This window comes from Rutilus rutilus (genome assembly GCF_951802725.1).
Source record: "Rutilus rutilus genome assembly, chromosome: 17".
NCBI classification, from domain to species: Eukaryota; Metazoa; Chordata; class Actinopteri; order Cypriniformes; family Leuciscidae; genus Rutilus; species Rutilus rutilus.
Window position 1 is genome coordinate 20,339,704 of NC_140230.1, and position 17,936 is coordinate 20,357,639.

Consider the following 17,936-nt stretch of genomic DNA (forward strand, 5'->3'; position numbering starts at 1 on the left):
GAATTTAAATTTTTTGGTGGACTATCCCTTGAATTGTATTTTGCAATGGTCAACAAATCAACCAGCAAAGTGTGTATCAGAACTCTTGTTTGAGAACTCACAGGTATTTATTAATACTTCAGAAGTTTGAAATGGAAATATCTTTTTATAAACAGCGGCAATGCCATTTACATAGAGATGAACTCTCTTGAGATTTCTTGGCTAGTTGAGGATACATGAATGTCTATCTTAATTAGATCAGTAACAACACTGGAAGCTGATTATGTTGTAAAGTCATTTTAATAGCTTTAAATTCAAAGATATGGAAAAATCAAACTTGTGTAAAAAAAAGTGCAACAATTTCAAAGTGCTTCTAGAGAAATTGGTTCAGTGTTAATCTGGATCTTATCTACTGTCTTTTCAAGTAAAGCAGAATATTATATACTTATGTAAAGCAATAACCCCAACATTTCTACCTCTGACTAAATGATTGTTCAGCTTGCAGACAGTGGTTTTCCTAAAAAGAAATGTTAATCAGTTTAAAGACATAAGCCAGCATAAGACTAGTGGGAAGAAAGAAGCGTTCAATGTCACCTCACAAAAACATCTTTTCAGCATTTCTCAATTTTGCAGGGTCGGTGAATCAATACAGAGAAAATTGCACACCTTTTGTTGAATAGCACTGCTGCCATCCACACTGGAAAGGAACCAAGGTAAAACCATAATTTGTCCCGTCTTTGTATACTTTTTCGATTTCCTGCATAGACAGTCTCCAAATTATATATCTGAATAAAGACCCAAGAGCAAAACAAAATCTATAGCCAAAGCTCTCATTAACTCCCTTCTACTCTGAATACCCAATAGTCCCTCATCTCTTTCTCTTGTCTTCTTTTCTCTGCTCTCCTCGCCAATCCTCCATCAATCTCATTCTTTACACCAGCGGCTGCTTGTCACCAGCAGTGGAGGGCAGGGACTCCACGCTGGATCTGTAGATGGGTTTCTTCTGGGAACGGTCATCACTGAGAGGATGAGAGAAGGAAATATGACAGAGTGAGTGTTTTATCTAGCAGAATAAGAAAAGATGTGGACCTGAAGGATGTGGTTATTGAGACGGTTATTTGCACATATACTAGCCTGCCTCGACAGCTTTGAGGCAGTGAGAGAAGTGGACATCAGCGTCTACTGATGCTTACAGTAATACTCAGACTCCACTCGACATGATAGAGGAGGGTTGGAGGTCAAACACCCACATGAATCACTGCACACATTTCCAGACAACATGACTAGGGCGATTTAGAGGACTTACATGGGTCCCTTGCGATTCCTCTGATTGGCTCGGCGACAGAGGTAAGCGGTCATGGATATCACAACCACCAGAAGGACCAATCCAGCACCAGATACCATGAGAACAATACGACCGGTGGTTGACTCATACCATGCTGCATCCTCTAAGAGACAAAGACAAAATCACATATTATACGTCTGTCAAACTGTCTTTAAATGTTAAAATACCTAATCAAACATTTCAACCCGATTAACATTGGTATTAGTTGCTCGGCCTTGAGCAGGAGAGCTAATTGAGGGTAATTGTCAACATTAAATAAAATTCAACCCAATGTACTTCCTTAATTCAGCTCTTATTGTGAATGACTCATTGGTGCACGTTGTTTCAAAACATTACATCAAAATGTAAAAAAATTTAACTTTACATCTACTTGATAACAGTGGCTGATATAAATGATAGTTCCTCTGACCATTTGTTCATAAGAGCAAATTACTAAATATCGATATACATATTGAACATTGTTAAAAGGCAGAAAAATATTGTAAGACATTAAGGCATTAGACAATCATAAAGCTGCTTTGAAATCACATGGATTGTGAAAAGTGCACTATCGATAACAATAACTTGAGAGATTTTTTTTTTTTATTCAGTTATAATAGCATGGCAGATATTATCCATGTTGTGCAGACATACAGTAGATATTTTCTTGACTTAAAGAAAACTGTCCATCGGTAATCATGAGGAAGTTAAGAAATGTGTCATTTTATTGAAGTTAAACGAGTTCCCAAGGTCAATATTATTGTCTTACACAGGCGCCTTTATACTCTAAAACTGAAAATTGGACAAATAGATCAAAGGGGATTTTGGTTGCTGAATTGCTGCAAGTGCCATTAGATATAAGATGAAACGTTCAAATTATGAACATACTGTACATCAGGGGTTCTCTACTCTGGCCCTCGAAATCCACTCTCCTGCAGAGTTTAGTTCCAAACCTAATCAAACACACCTAAACAAGCTAATCTTCAAGATTACTAAAAAGTTACATGGTTGATCAAGGTTGGAGCTAAACGCTGCAGGAAAGTGGACCAGAGTTGAGAAGCCCTGGTGTATATCAACAAATCAACTGAAGTTGTTCACACAAAAGTCGCACACTTTTGGCAGCTCTGACCTGGTAGAACAGTGATGCTGATTGTACGCTTCTTCATGAGGGACCGCACAGTGGGCGACTGAGCCGAACAGGTGTATCTCCCTGCATTCAGATCACTCACCTTCTCCAACTTCAACTTATTAGAGGGCAAAATCCAGTCATCTCCCTTGATATGAAATAGACACACACAGAGGTTACAGAGAAGTGAAAAGCAAAGCAGGAACTACATGAAATATTTGACGTAAGAAAGATAAGGCAGAAGTAATAATTCTTCGGAATGGAAATCATGCAAGAGGGTGAATTCCCACTTTTTTGACTTTTTGAATCGAAAATACAACAGAAATGAAGTTTCCTAAGAATCCCTGTGCCATTTGCAATAAATAATGTTAGTGAGTATGAAAGGGTAATGAGGTGAAAATAAAACATAACACCATACAATTCAAGGAAACAAATGCCTGTGCAAAAACCACTCGGAGCAAATCATAACCGTGCAGATGCTTTTGGCACTAGAGGAACTTCTGCAGCCTGCCAACAAAGTCCATTTCAATTTAAATGAAAGTGAATTAAGAGGATTCCCAGTCAAGCCAAGTTCTGGCCAAAGCACCATTGTTTGAGCTAATCCATTGGCTCCGAACATCTTCCTGTTTCCTCCGCTGGAGTGCAGACACAGAGCACTATAAACAGGTATAGCTGCTATACACCAGAACGTGTTCTGCAGTCTAAGGAAGCTTGTTTTTCTAGTTTACTCTGTTTATAAGAATCTGCTTTTATTGAGTCAGGCCTTGGGTAAGCGCAGATTCGAAGCCATATTGACTAAGTGAAAACATCTTGCATAATACAGTATATATTTGAGGGAGTTTCAACTGTAAGAGAATGATAGTGCACTTTTTTTATGTGGTGGAGGACAGACTGTCATCCTGTATAACAGGAATGACTCATTCTGGACTTCTATCTCATGAAATTCTATGGTCATCAATCACCCACACCATGACATTTAGAGGGACTTTTTTTTTTTTTTTTGCATAAGGTCATGCACTGTGCGTTCTACAGCAGGTTACACGTACAATAGTCAAGATTAGTATGTTCAACAGTTAAACACAGATCCAAAATTAACTTTTTGTCTCATAAGCCCAAGGTGAGTGAATTAAGCTGTTCTGGCCTTACCAGAATACATTTGGCACTGTCCCTGAAATGATTTTCATTGATTATATCAATCATATTTTGGTCTGTTCATTTGTCAGTTCACGTTACGTAAATGCTCGGTTTTTCTGTTCCTGGTTTCTGCCCAGATGGTTTTTGTTTTGTATGTTAAAGTTTCATAAATCTAGATCCTACCTCTCACCTCTTTACTGCAACCGACCATGACAATTACAGTTTCCTTTCATATCAGTGAAAAAAAAGATATATCACATTATATAAAATGAACATCCATCCCTTGTATAAAATGAATATATTTTGTTCCTAAAATATATTAATTTTAGTGGCTCGATTAGAGGAAAATTTCCACATGGTAAAAAGACCTCCTAGATAAGCAAATGTAAGCAAATTTTCTAGTAAGGAAGAAGAGTCGCGACAGATGTTTTCTTTAGCAAACATCTGTCATGACTCGTGTGGCTTATTCCTTTGATTTGAATCGCTTGTGTCAGTTACATGATATCAGTGGGGGCTTGATTATCTTTCTCACAGTTCTAAACTTCAACTTGAACAATAACATTAAATAACCAGCCACTGGAAAATAACTGGGCCCTGGTGAGTTTTATTTTCTCGCCAAAGCCAATATTTGCACACATTTGGCTGCAACGCCCGTTGAACAAAGCTCATAAATAAACTTTTACAATAATTCCGAATTGATCAGGAGAGTGTAGATTAGACATAACCTCTGGACACTCCTTAGTGCAGATCTACCTTACACTTTTCCTGGCTTAGCACATTTCCTGCTCTAATTAACTGAGTTGACAACTTTCACAGCCTTTTCCCCAGACCTGAGTGAACAAGCTTATTTTCACTTGAACAGGACTTTATTAGGCAAGCTGGCCTTCCAGGCCTTTCTCTCAGATGTATAAGAACCCAACATGTCTATTACATGAAAAAGGGCAACTGCAGTCCCAAATATAGAGTGATGCATCATGTTAAAAAACTGCTGTGAGAAAAAAAATGCATTAGATAGTAAATCTGTCACCTCTTTAGCCCAGTAGTATTCAGGTGCCTCGGAAGCTGAAGTAGAACATTCCAGCTCCACATCATCGCCTAATTGTACTTTAAGGTCCTGCACCGAGTTGAAATAGCGTGTTAAGTATCCCAAACCAGCCCTGTGCACTGCCAGCTCCCGCATATCTGCAATAGAAAGAGAGAGAACATATGAGGATAGAAAGGATTAGTCAAAACAGCTCTGCTCCTGGATAATTTCCCATAGCATAAAAACAAGGAAGTAGGTCATGGAAATCGTCTTCATCACTCACAATGAATATATACAGTATATATTTAATATTATATATTTTGTATACATAATATTTGTATACATTCATAAAATATACATGTAGAAATATTTTATTACTTAATACTTTTATTAAGCAAGGACGCTTTAAATTGAGCAAAAGTGCAGTAAAGAATTTTAGAAAAAAAAAGAAAAAAAAAATGGTTCTTTTATTTACTTAAAATAATCTTGAATATTTTCACCAAATCAGCATATTAGAATGATTTCATGTGACATATTACAATGATTTTCAAGGATCATATGACACTGAAGACTGGAGTAATTGTAATAATATTTCAAAATATTACTTTTTTTTTACTGTGCTTTTGCTCAAATAAATGCAGCCTTAGTGAGCTTTAGTGAGACTTGAAAAACATTTAAAAAAATCTTGCTAACACCAAACTTTTAATTGGCAGTTTAACTTGTTGGTGACAGCAGTGGATTATTATCAATGATTATGAGTCCAGGTTGACTGTAATAACACAATGGATCATCTTGTCTCCATCTGATTATTCATACTGAACATCTCTGTATTGCTCCATCTGGGTTTTTCTTTTCTTTTTTCACTCAGTTTTTCCAATAAATCACCACTGTCATCTCATCCCTGGGCACTGCAAAACCCCCAATCAATATCAATATTGATTTTGTCATCTTGGGAGATAAAGAGTTTTATTTATCATCGATTCTTTAAATCCCAAATATAAAAATTCCTTGCGACAAAATGTCAGATGCAACTGGCCTCACACACAACGATGGAAAGATTGAAGCATCTGGACAATCTAGACATATATGGATCAAATCAATGGGGATTTGCATCACAAACAATCTTCATGCAGCCCGTGACGTCTCTAACTCACAGTGGATGGGGATGGTGAGGGGCTGGGAGGAGTTGTCTGGTGCAGAACTGTTCTCAGAGACACAGCGGTATGGACCCTCAGACCAGGACTGGATACTGGCGATGAAGAGGAGCAGTCTGTCCTCCTCCCTTCTCACATCCACATCATACAGAAAACACCGGCGGTAGAAATACTCCTGATCTGTCTCCAGCCGATACCACTTCTTCATGTACTGTTGGGAAGAAAAAAGAAAGGAATATTTCACTCCAACAGACTACTTACATAATATGCATAGAAATAGCAGTTGTCACTCTGTATCTCCCAACAATATGACTTAGTAAGAGGATATTTAACCCTTAAACGTATAGTGACCCAGAACGTCATTCACTAACCTCCTCCACATCCATTTTTTAAAGTTAGACATCAACCATCTTAGTATTCCTCAGTCAATTCATTATAAACAATATAACAAGAGAAAAAAAATAAAATATGCTTTATTTTATTCTTCTGTAATTGTTACTCTAATATCAGGAGAGTTTTATATTATCACGGCAGGTAGAGATCCATCTGTGTTAGATATAGATCCGGGTCGATAAAGACCCGAATATGTAATGACTGGCGAAACATTCATGCGTTTTAAGGGTTAAGTGCTTAGTTTTATGATCAAAGCTCTGTAGTTTTTATTGTGGGGGACGAAACATACAATGCAAATAATTTTAATTTTGCTTTGTTTTTAATTTTTTCATTTTAAATAATAATAATTTTGATGTATAGTCAAGTAAACCTAATGATTTCTATCAGTCCAGTAAGTGTTAATCTTGAAATATTACTACCAATATAAAAGTTGTACTTAGGTTTACTTTATAAAAATCAGGAACAATTTCACGGCCTGTGGGTGGACATATTTAGAATTATACTAAAATGCCCTTTACTTTCTAAAAAAGTATAGTATATTGTAGTATATTGTGTACAACAGGTTTTTCATCAAGGTTTTGATCATTTAGAGGCCTCAGCAAATTGCGTATCAAATATGATCCAGTAGGCTTTACAGGGTTAAGAAAATCTTGCTAATGTAGGGAACACTTGCCAAATTGGATTAAATATGCTACACTTGGAGGAATTAGACTATTCGGGGCAATGACACTTGGGTCTCACTAACACAGGTTAATGAGAGTTTGCAAAACAAAACATCTGTCTTTGTGATTGGTGGTATGGAGATCCATTTTTGCTCGAATGCATTTAGATAGCTGGAAAATGTGACAAACAGACTCTGCACTGACAGAAGCAGCAGATGTTGTGAATCCTCCAAAGGCCCCTCACTGCCAGATACTAATTAAACCCAGAATAACAGCTCTCAGAAACTCACTTAAACACACACTGCTTCCTGCGCTTTAAATACCAATTGCAGCCTTGATCTCCAGACAAATAAATTCAAAATAATATTGTTCTTTATTTGTGATTGCCCTATGAGATTGTTTATAAAATCACGGGAGCATTTGTGGTGATATTTGAGAGTAAGTGTCTCTGACAGATATGTTTGTAATTTTAGATCTCTCACTTTATGTTTCTTCAGTAATCAGACCAACAACACAGCGGAGGACGTGTACAGACAGCAGCAATAACATAAATCCTTCTCATTTCCCATGAGAAACGAGGTGCCATTTCAGTTTCAATCTGCTGTTTTCTTGACATTTACAGACAAGTGCACATCAAAGAGCATTGTGTGCCAGACATTTCCTTGCTATTGTGTAAGTGACCTTACCTTAGAGAACCTCTGAAAGTGCACTGTGCTCATGTTCAGCTCAGATTCTGTATCCACACACTCCAATGTCACATCCTGTCCTTCCAGAACCGGCTCAGATGGACCTTTTACCTCCAAAACAGCTGTAAAACAAAAAGTAATAAAACAAAGCAATAATGATTAGCTAGTTTTATAGAATAAAGCAACAATTGCATCCATATGGATCCAAGCCAAGATCGCTAATATATACAGACAGAAGACAGACTGAGAGACAGACAGAGTACTGTAATATTATCAAATGGTGTGTTAGTTAGGGGTGTAAGTTACACACTCATGAAGTTATAACACTTTTTTCCTCTGAAATGTTACTTTGGTTTACAGCGGCATTGCATGGATTGTAATTTTTACATTAACGGTTCAAACGTTCTGATATGATTTATCTTTTTTACGTCACAAAAACCAGCTGTTTTGCACAGACTTTTTATTTCCACTCTATAGTTGCCAGAATATTCTATATTCTTTCTAAACTTCCTGGTCTGTGTAATTTGCACACGAGCCATGACAACAACAGGAACATGCTATCTGATGCGCAGTGTTGTTAAACTGAAGCAACCGCTGTATAAACACAGAAATGCAAGCATATTTTTAGTCACTTACATCATTTAGTCATTTATACATCTTAGTCTCACGTGCAATGTCATTTAAAAGCCTTTTCTCAAATATTGTCAAACAAATGTGTACGTGCTTTCAAACAAATACAATTTCCTTCAAATGTCGTCTAACTAGTTGGGTCAAGATGGTGAGCATTAAAGGTGGCAAATTCCTCGTCCTACTTGCTGTAGGCGACTTGACATATAATACCTCCTGTGTAAAATTGTATTTTGGGCTGTCACAAATGCAGTCTTTATGGGGCTTTTATATATAACAGATAAGATAAGCCTATATGTCGTTGTATTAGGCTACGACCTTAAAAAAAACATGAACACTTTCGTTTTCACTTGAAAATTGTTGGTAGTTCAGACGAATTTTCTTTTTGTACGGTAGGCTATGCAATTCTGAACGTTTAGGTAGATTTTCTTTTGTGCAATCTTTTATAAGACAGATAAAATAATAACAATAAACAATTTATTTATTATTTTAAATTTCGCTCCTCAGTCTCACTGGATTATTAATTAACTTTTACAGATAGGCCTGTACTAACATATTGCGTTTGGTAAGAACATAGATTTTAGGTATTTACCATTGTATCCTTGGAGAAAGGTGAACGCCAGAACAGTGAGGAGAATATAGTATTTCATCTTGAAGGCTCTTGACTTCTGCGTTTGAAAACAACTTCTGCCAAAACGAAAGTTTGTAAACACAATTTATGAGCGCGGAAGAGGGTGGAGCTTAGGCTAACGTGCAATTGTTTATTTTATTTTTGTTACAAAGATTCAGCGATGCACTAATATAATGTTAGCATGAATTTCTTCTATATTTTAAAAATTACAAAAATACAAGGTTATACTTGTGCAATGGTCTCAAAACACAAACTCTTCATGCAAATCAAGCTTCAGCATCACTTGTATCTAGCATATTCTATGTTCAAAGGGTGATAAGGCACAGTGTCATCTGGCGGTTAAAAAAATTTTTTTCAGGTTTTTGTGTGATAGATAGACGTTTGATGTGAATCTGTAATAAAGAGATTAAAAAAATGACATTAGGCCTTGGCAACTAATACTTCACGACGCGATTAAGTTACGGCAGTTGCTTAGTAACAATTTGTTATGACATCCTTCAATTCTTTTTTAGGTAACTTAAGTCTCAAAGGTTAAGGTCATATAATTATCGGCCCCAGACGCTTATTCCTTTATTTCAAAACAAATTTGTAGTGATATTTCAGCTGCTGAGACTAATTACTGCTGAGCCTAGACCTATTTAATTTTTAATTGTATATGGAAAAGTTTCATGGGTTTTCTTCACCTTTCCTTTCATGAAGCTTAAGTCGATAAGCCTGAACGTTTGAGAATTTGAACAAGATAGAAACAGATCTGGGACGAGTTTAATATTAGGCCTACCTTCTCTTACCTACAAGTAGCACTGAACTGAAGTGCAGAGAAATAATAATAATAAACATGTAGGTTAGAACGTACTTAAATAGTTGACTATTAAATAATAAATAGCCTAGGGAATTTGAAGAGGGTAGAACAGCAGCTAGGGCACAATGTAAATTCCCTTGTCTCAAGTTCATTGACCTTAAAGGAATTGCAGGTGACTGTAGGTGACTCAGCAATGGTGACTTCTTCAGAAAGTGCAAGTGACTACAATTTTAGTTTTGAAATGTGTCAGAAGTAGATTATTTGTTTGTTTGTCGTAGACAACGATTCATGGCTCATATTGACAATATGTAATGCATCATACCAAGATGTTAAAAGAGGGCACCACAGATGTTAAAAGATATTCAACAAAACAGAATACATCAGTTAACTATACTGATATCACTAGGATCACAAATGTAAAGTTCAAATAAGGTCCATCAACATTTATTTTTGTTGGTATGTGTACACAATGTAGACATGAGCTGAACTGACAGATGTACAGAAAGTATCTGATGTTCTGGGTTAAGAGGTTACAATCATTGATATTTATGATCGGCCAATCACATTCACAATACCACATAAGGAGGGTTCATATATAAATGGTGTAGTAATGCTAAAGATACAAAATGGACAACAATAATGGACAATATTTTTCCCATTACAGTTTTGCCAAACTTTAATTTCTGAGTAACAATACAGAGATATCTGAAGATATCTTTGACAACAAACCTTTGACCAACTGTGAAAATGGCAGCCCCTTGACTCTTGCAGTCTTGCGTACTGTCAGTCCCTGCATACAGTAAGTAACAGCAGGTAAATCACATGTCCTAATGATGTCATAATATTCATCCCCACACAACAAGCTGAAATGCATTTAAATATGGCAAGAGCTTTATTTAATTTAAATACACATTTATAGAACAGTTGTAGCAATTGATGGTCATATTTGATTTTTGACTGCTATGGCCAGAATCTAAATATTTGTCTTGGTTTGCATGTGCTTTGCGAGATTCCCATTAAGAAAGGCACTATTGCATCAGCCAATGCAAAACAGAGAACTTACTCCGTCTATTTTAGGCCTACTTTTTCCCTTACGTTAAAACCTAAGAAATTATCCAACCAGAATTTTTTTATTTACTATCCAGTTCATCATCAAGACAGCATTAGAAGTTAATTTGGACACTAAAAAGAAATATTAAAAGCAACAACAACAACAAAAAAACTAGCAAAACTACAAAATTCTTGCACATACATGCATAAAAAAGTGCTAAAAAGTCAAATAAATCACTTTTCCACCATCATGCCGAATGGTTGTAAGCATTTCAGACAGTTTGAAACAGTACGATTATAATCTGTTCCTACACTTGGATTTCTCACTACATTTAGCTAACCGTACTCAGGACAGGAGAATCATGCTGGTGGAACGGTTTTATTGTCATGAGACTTACGACTGGTCGATTGTCAGTTGTCAGTTGTAAGCCTAGCATCCTTCCTGGTAACCTTTAAGCCTGATGGTGGAAAAACTAGTACAGGGGCCGGCGGTTGCATGAACCGCTAAGACTAGTCTTACAAGTTAGTCATCAAATGTTTTTCTTTAAGACTTTTTAAATGATTAAAAGTAAAAAATTACTTAATGATTTTTCAAATTTAAGGTTGATTGGCCTAATTTGATACCGAAAAGTAAGACTAACTGCTAGTGGGTCATACTAGACCATAAGACACTGTCTTAACATAATGTTTATGCAGCTGGCCCCAGGTTTTGTAACGTATATACGTAAATACCCTAATACTTAAAATGTAAATACCTTTACACTGATAGGCAAAGCTTCTGATTTAATGTTTAAGGTGCAGTTACAGGTTGTCTCAATTTAGCTTTTAGAGGCACAAATAACAAGAAAAAGAATCGTACATTACCAAAACAAGATTTCGCTTGTTAAGTCGGACACCACGCGTCACCATTTCTGGATCCAAATGCTCATCAAATGGCAAAAGCAAACAACAAACAATGCTAGCTCACGGTGTGTGGTTATACTACTGAACAATCACAATCCTAACCTTTATCTCTGTACCGAAATCTCAGATGGCCAGACAGTGATTCATCTTTTATAAATCGTTAAAATATTGGTGCCTGGGACACTGTGAGCCCAGAGATAGTAGTGTTCGCCACAAGTTTTTAACTTAGCTTAATTTGAATAAATATTGCTCATAAACGTCTGTTGAGATAGTACTCAATTGAAATGTATAGTTCCTTGGACCAAGAAACAGTATTTCTTGTGTCACGAGTCATGACTTAACAAGCGGATAGTCAATGTGAGGGGACTGACATCAGCTCTTGGCGTTGTTTATGTTTCAGGCTCAATACATACAGTGCTATGCATACGTTTAGACACCCATGCTAAAGTTGACTAAAAAGAGGAATAAAAAATCATCTTTTGGAATTGAACTTAATGCCTTAATTTAAAAAACTAGGAAAAATCCAACCTTTAAGGACACCAATTTTCTTTGTGAATGAATAATGTATCGTAAATAAATAAATGTTCTTCCTTAAAATACAGGGTGCATAAGTTTGGACACCCCTATGTTAAATTCCCATAGAGGCAAGCAGATTTCTATTTTTAAGTTTCTTTATTTTTTTATTTTTTAGGATACTATGCATCCTGATAAAGTTCCCTTAGCCTTTGGAATTAAAATAGCCCCACATCATCACATAGCCTTCACCATACCTAGAGATTGGCATGGGAACTTTATCAGGATGCATAGTATCCTGGATCCATGAAGTAACTGGCCTTTAAAAATAAAAATCTGCCTGCCTCTATGGAAATTTAACATAGGGGTGTACTCACTTATGCACCCTGTATTTTAAGGAAGAACATTTATTTATTTACGATGCATTATTCATTCACAAAGAAAATTGGTGTCCTTAAAGGTTGGATTTTTCCTAATTTTTTAAATTAAGGCATTAAGTTCAGTTTCCAAAAGATGATTTTTTATTCCTCTTTTTAGTCAACTTTAGTATGGGTGTCTAAACTTATGCATAGCACTGTATTAAAGGTGCCTATTTCTTCCCTCTCTCTAAAATTCAGATTCAGAAATGTTTGCGGTTGTTGTCTAATCTTTAATTTTATCCGAGCTGCTCTCTTCCCTCTCTCTCTCTTCCGAAGAGTAGTGTTGCAACGTCTGGTGTCTGTTTCTAGACGGAGCATCTGGAAAGCGTTGTCCGCAATCCTCGCAGGCATACGGAAGAGCGGATTTGTCCCCATCCCCACTTAACTGCTCTTTACTAGCCGGACTCTTCCCTTCCATTTGCCGGAGATGAATCTGGTTGAGACTGGAGGCTTGAATTCTCTGGAATTCTGAAACTGTGGACGACGCAGAGGCAGCCAGACTGGGCCTGCCCACAGAGTTGGGCTCCGTCACGATCCCGTGAACCGTGCGGTGATGAAAGCGGATGCCGGAGCGGTTCGAAAAGCTCTTCCCACAGAGGCCGCACACGAAAGGCCTCTCGCCGGTGTGGATGCGAGTGTGGATTTTCAAAGCCCCAGACTGAGTAAAGCACTTTCCACACTGACCGCAGCGGTATGGTTTCTCCCCCGTGTGAATTCGCTGATGCGCTCTTACCCCAGCCAGGTGAGGGAAACCCCTCCCGCAGTAAGAACAGGTGTACGGCCTCTCTCCGGTGTGAATGCGGCGGTGAATCTTAAGTGCCCCGGACTGGCTGAAACTCTTGCCGCAGTCGGTGCAGATGTACGGTCGGGCGCCAGTGTGCACGTTGAGGTGGATGCGCAGATTGCTGTGCGAGTTGAACGCGCGTCCGCACTCGGCGCACAGGAAGCCGCCTGCTTTGGATGCGTGCTGAGTTCGCTGGTGCTGCAGTAGTTGAGACGGCCGGGGAAAAGAGGCATTGCAGTGCATGCACGGGAGCTGCTGCAGACCCTCCTGCTGAGCGTGGCCCTGCTGATGCCGCAGGAGCTCGGCGCAAGTGGGGAAGGAGCGCTGGCAGGACAGGCAAGGGAACGTACATGATGTGCAGGTGGTGAGCGGGCAGTGATGGTGGTGGTGATGGAAGTGGTGGTGGGCAACATTTGCCTCTGGGTCCTTTTGTTGACTTAGAAGTTGGCTACAGGTTTGCAAGCCACGGTGGCAGCATAGACATGCAAAGGCCTGAACAGGTGGGACACTTGTGGACTCGGGATTTGCCTGAGGGATTGGGCTGTGTGTGCTAGTGCCTTTGTCTTCCTGTTGGGGGTGACTAGATGTGCTGCTGGGCTCTCTGTTTTCCTCTTCCAGAGAGAGACCCAAACCTAGACACAATCCCAGGCCGACAGGGCTGGGCTCTTTGGCCTGCTGTTGCGGGGTGGATTGTAGGGGCGAAGGTGGCTGGATCTGTGAGGCTGGGCTGGTTCTGGGTTTCAGGGTCTGGATTGAGGAACTAGAAGTAGATGAGGAAAGAGGGCAGCCAGGACATGTGCAGGAACGATGTTGAACTACAAAAGAGGGAGATGAGAATGCACAAAATTATTAAGCATAAATCAACTGAGTGACGAGTTTAAAAAAAAGAAGAGGCAAACATGATTAAACTAAATATGAAACTATTTCCTTGTATGGTTAGGAACTGAGAACCAGTTGTTATTCAGAAGAATATGTACTTCACTGATTGGTTACAGGAAGTAGTTAGAGCTACATAAAGTGGTATTTTATACAAATAAATGAAGTATTTTAGTATCTTTATTTATTACACCGCTCTCTGGAATATTTGATTCTGTTTTTTAGAGTTATTACTGTCAAATGTTTCTGAATAATGACTGTTGTCCAGAGAAACGCTGTATAACTGACTGCTCATCCATTTTTGGGAAACCAATGTTTCATATCATATGAAAAATTGGTTTCACAAAAATGGATGAACCTCATATCAGATAATCATGTCTGGATTTACTTTCTTTTTACAAAGTATTGGATTGCATTTATGCTGCCTCTGATCTGCATTAGAAAGTCTGTGAACTTTTGTAGCAATAATAATATATTAGGTATTTTAATATATATTAAATGCATAGTTACATTTATTATTGGCTGTATCTGTCCTGGTTGAATCAGGCAATGATCTCATCATTTGGCCACAGCTGCAGAGGCCAGTAAATTCAATAAGTAAGTGCCTCTAAAGTAGCCGGAATAAATCAATTCTGCATGTTTCGCAATCCTACTTCATGAGGATAAGTGAATTGGCATTTAATTATAACACAATTGTACTGTACAGTCTATTGTAATATTTACTCACCATGGCTTTCATGGTCTCTGGGCTCTTTTTCCCTTTCCTCAGAATGCAGACCAAACCGGACAGCACTTTTCACCTGGCTCTGTCTGGATGAAGTAGACTGGGGGGGATGAGAGACTTTGGGCCAAGCAGAACTCAGTGTCTCCTCAGTACGTTGCTCTCTCAGTTGATGACCAGAGACCGAAGCACTTGCTGCCATAAGGTCACCAATGAAGTGATGCATATCCAGCCATGAGCATGCACCAGCCTGCGTTAAATAATATTAGTAAATAAATAATATTAGTTGTAAATACTATAACTGAAGTATATTTTAATATATGATTACAATAAAGTCATACTATAATAGGGCCTAAATCAGTGTGTCAAATTGCTGCATATGCACAATGCATACTGGATTAAAGAGCAAATAAATAAGAAATATATCCAACAAGCATAGGCACAACGGGGTCATAAAACAAATCGCATCATGAGAAAAGGACACCTTTAGGTACGCGTAACAAGATATGATACAAGCGTTAAGCGTACAATATCAAGCGATACATTGTACTTTATAACAAAACATTTTCATTGATCCGTATCGCATGCTATTATGCACGCCAACAAAACGCTTCCGTCTGCGTTTTTTTTTTTTCATTTTTTTTTTCATTAGTATTTCTCCAAGCCATGAAACACATTACACGCCCCTTTTAAGGCTACTTCCTCGTGTTTATTTTGGCATACTCACTGCGAGTCTGTCTTTGTCCATCTGTGGCGCGCCTTTACATAGTCGAGTGTGCAACTGTATTCATATACATTTAGGATTAATGGCAGTTTTCTGTACTTAAGTGAACCGACAAACGCAGGTTAATCATAGTTGTCTCTTGACTCTACTGCCCTACTTTTTGTTACAGTCTAGAGCTGCTCATAACGCCATTTTTCCATCGAAGGCAGTGTATTTCCGGGATATGAATCATGTGACTACATTCCTAGTTTCTTTATACTCTGTACCGTAGTCATAGCCTACCACTCTATACAATAACCTATAGATTCAAATGTGATGAAAATGTGATTTTACAGTGTCCTTGTTACATTTGTTACATCATGTACGTTGATAAGTAGTAGTAGTAACAGTAAGTTATGCATAATTGCATGCAACTAACCCTCAACCAAATCCTAATCCTACCATAACCCTATAGTAAGTACATGTTGCTAATTATTATTACTCAAATATATGACACCTTAAAATACACTGTAACAGTGACACCTTAAAATAAAGTGTAACCAAAAAAGTGTCTTATTTTGTTCTGATTTAGTCTATAAGGACTGTGGTATATCTATCACAGTTTTAGTTAAGAAACAAAAGCCTATATGTTATCGTTTCTTGTAAACATCTCTGCGTTAAATAAATTAACACTTTTGTCCAGTGCAAATACAAGCCTGAAAATTAGCATTTATTATTAATATTCTGTGATTAATATATAAGCTAGCAGTCCAATACAGTATCTTGAATGCTATAAAGATTTTGGTGTCTGTTACAGAGGTCTGACAAGCTTTACAGATCTCATAGCGCATGCGTCCCACTAGCCAACACATAAAACTCTATTTTGGTCAGGTTGTCACACAATTGTTTTTGATGATATCACACACCCTTTTCTGTCAGAGGTCTGTCACACTCACAAATAGTAAGAACGAAGGTGCCAGACTTGCCGCCTCTCTCATCAGACATAGGCATATATCTCTGATTTCCTGTTATAGTTGCTACATTTTGTAGTTAATGGTGTGACTTAGTCATTAATGGACAAATAATGTAGCCTGGAAACTGTTAATTTCCCTTTCCAGTACAATGAACACCCAAACCTCTTGTATCATTGTCTAGAACAAGTGATGCAGAAGAGTGATGTTGACAGTGCCACTCTACTCTGTAACAATGTCCCTTATGACTGAACTGCATGGCACTATGATAGTAAGAAAAACGAAATAAAGAAGAACAATAAAGAGCTATAAGGAGACTAAATTATGGGGCCTTAACTGCTCTCTAATAGTCACAAAAGAAGTTCTGGCATTCACATGTGAACGGACATCAACAAGAATATGATGCTCATGTTAATCTGCATATTCTATGATTTGTGTTTCAGTTGAATATATTTTTATATGACCGATTTAAAACATTGAATTTAGAACATTATTCTTATTTTCAATGCACATATTTTCTGAAAAGCTGTTAGACTTTATTCATATTCAACAGTGCATTCATAGGATTCAGTTTCTTTATAACATGATGTAATGAAATGTTGTTTATGCCACATTATGGTGCACCTAAATTTAACTCAATTATTTCAAGGCATGCATGTAGATCATATGTTTGGTCACTAGATGGGGCAATTTTCCATGAAGACAGAAGTTGTTTACTCTCTTCACAGCCCAGCAGACACTGCCTCAGTCTAAATATAGGCTACTTGAATTCCAGTCCTCTTTTAGAAAAAAGCAATTGAATTTTTTTTTAGCTGTAATAGCCATAACACCTTGATGTTGTTTCCTTAAAGGGCCCATGGAGGGGCTCTCAATCGTACACTTGAAGTTCTACAGTTGTTTCACACTGAGGCTAGTCAAATTACATAGCCTACTACAGGAACAAACTGAAGAGTGGCCTTGCAGCATTTGAAATTTGCACATCTCTCCAGATTTTTAAAGTGCTACTTCAGAATAAACTAAGTGTGCACCAATGCCTATCAGGATGTTTATTTAAAGCGAATAAGTGTGCTTTTCTAATAATTGCACACCAAATAACTGTAAAGTGCACAGCAGTTGAGCTGCATAAGCATTTAAAGTTCTCCACTTTTTTTGCAGCTGGGGGAGGATGAGTGGGTGGAGGAGGCGTGAAGAAGTAGAAGACCATTTTGACATTGTGGTGAGAATGGAGGAAATGGACATGATGCTTAATTTCTGAGGCAAATAAGCAGATCAAAGTTGATTGTGGAAAAGGAAGTATAACAAAAATGGTGTAACAAAACTACACAGATGAACTGTATTCTATGTTAAATGAATGTTAATTAAATTAATATATTAAAGGGATAGTTCACCCAAAAATAAAAATTAGCCCATGATTTACTCACCCTCATGTCATAGGTGTATATGACATTCTTCTTTTA

General features: G+C 37.7%; 2 protein-coding genes across 3 annotated transcripts; both read right to left on the bottom strand.

Moving 5' to 3' along the window:
• Window positions 1-260: 260 nt before the first annotated feature.
• LOC311276468 (immunoglobulin superfamily DCC subclass member 4) lies at window positions 261-9,030 on the bottom strand. The gene is made up of 7 exons (XM_084386141.1): window positions 8,702-9,030; window positions 7,483-7,604; window positions 5,742-5,952; window positions 4,591-4,745; window positions 2,433-2,577; window positions 1,286-1,427; window positions 261-998 (listed from the first exon to the last, which is right to left on the bottom strand). The coding sequence occupies exons 1-7, from the start codon at window positions 8,757-8,759 to the stop codon at window positions 911-913; spliced, it is 921 nt and encodes a 306-aa protein (XP_084242267.1). The 5' UTR covers window positions 8,760-9,030; the 3' UTR covers window positions 261-910.
• Window positions 9,031-12,518: 3,488 nt separating this feature from the next.
• LOC311276469 (uncharacterized protein) lies at window positions 12,519-15,744 on the bottom strand. Of its 2 annotated transcripts, none has more exons than XM_084386143.1 (3): window positions 14,812-14,947; window positions 14,595-14,656; window positions 12,519-14,023 (listed from the first exon to the last, which is right to left on the bottom strand). In XM_084386143.1, the coding sequence occupies exons 2-3, from the start codon at window positions 14,644-14,646 to the stop codon at window positions 12,648-12,650; spliced, it is 1,428 nt and encodes a 475-aa protein (XP_084242269.1). In that variant the 5' UTR covers window positions 14,647-14,656; window positions 14,812-14,947; the 3' UTR covers window positions 12,519-12,647. The 2 variants fall into 2 exon arrangements, with proteins under 2 accessions (XP_084242269.1, XP_084242268.1); XM_084386142.1 differs by lacking the exon at window positions 14,595-14,656 and adding an exon at window positions 15,533-15,744 and having other exon boundaries at window positions 12,520-14,023; window positions 14,812-15,055.
• Between the last annotated feature and the right edge of the window lie 2,192 nt (window positions 15,745-17,936).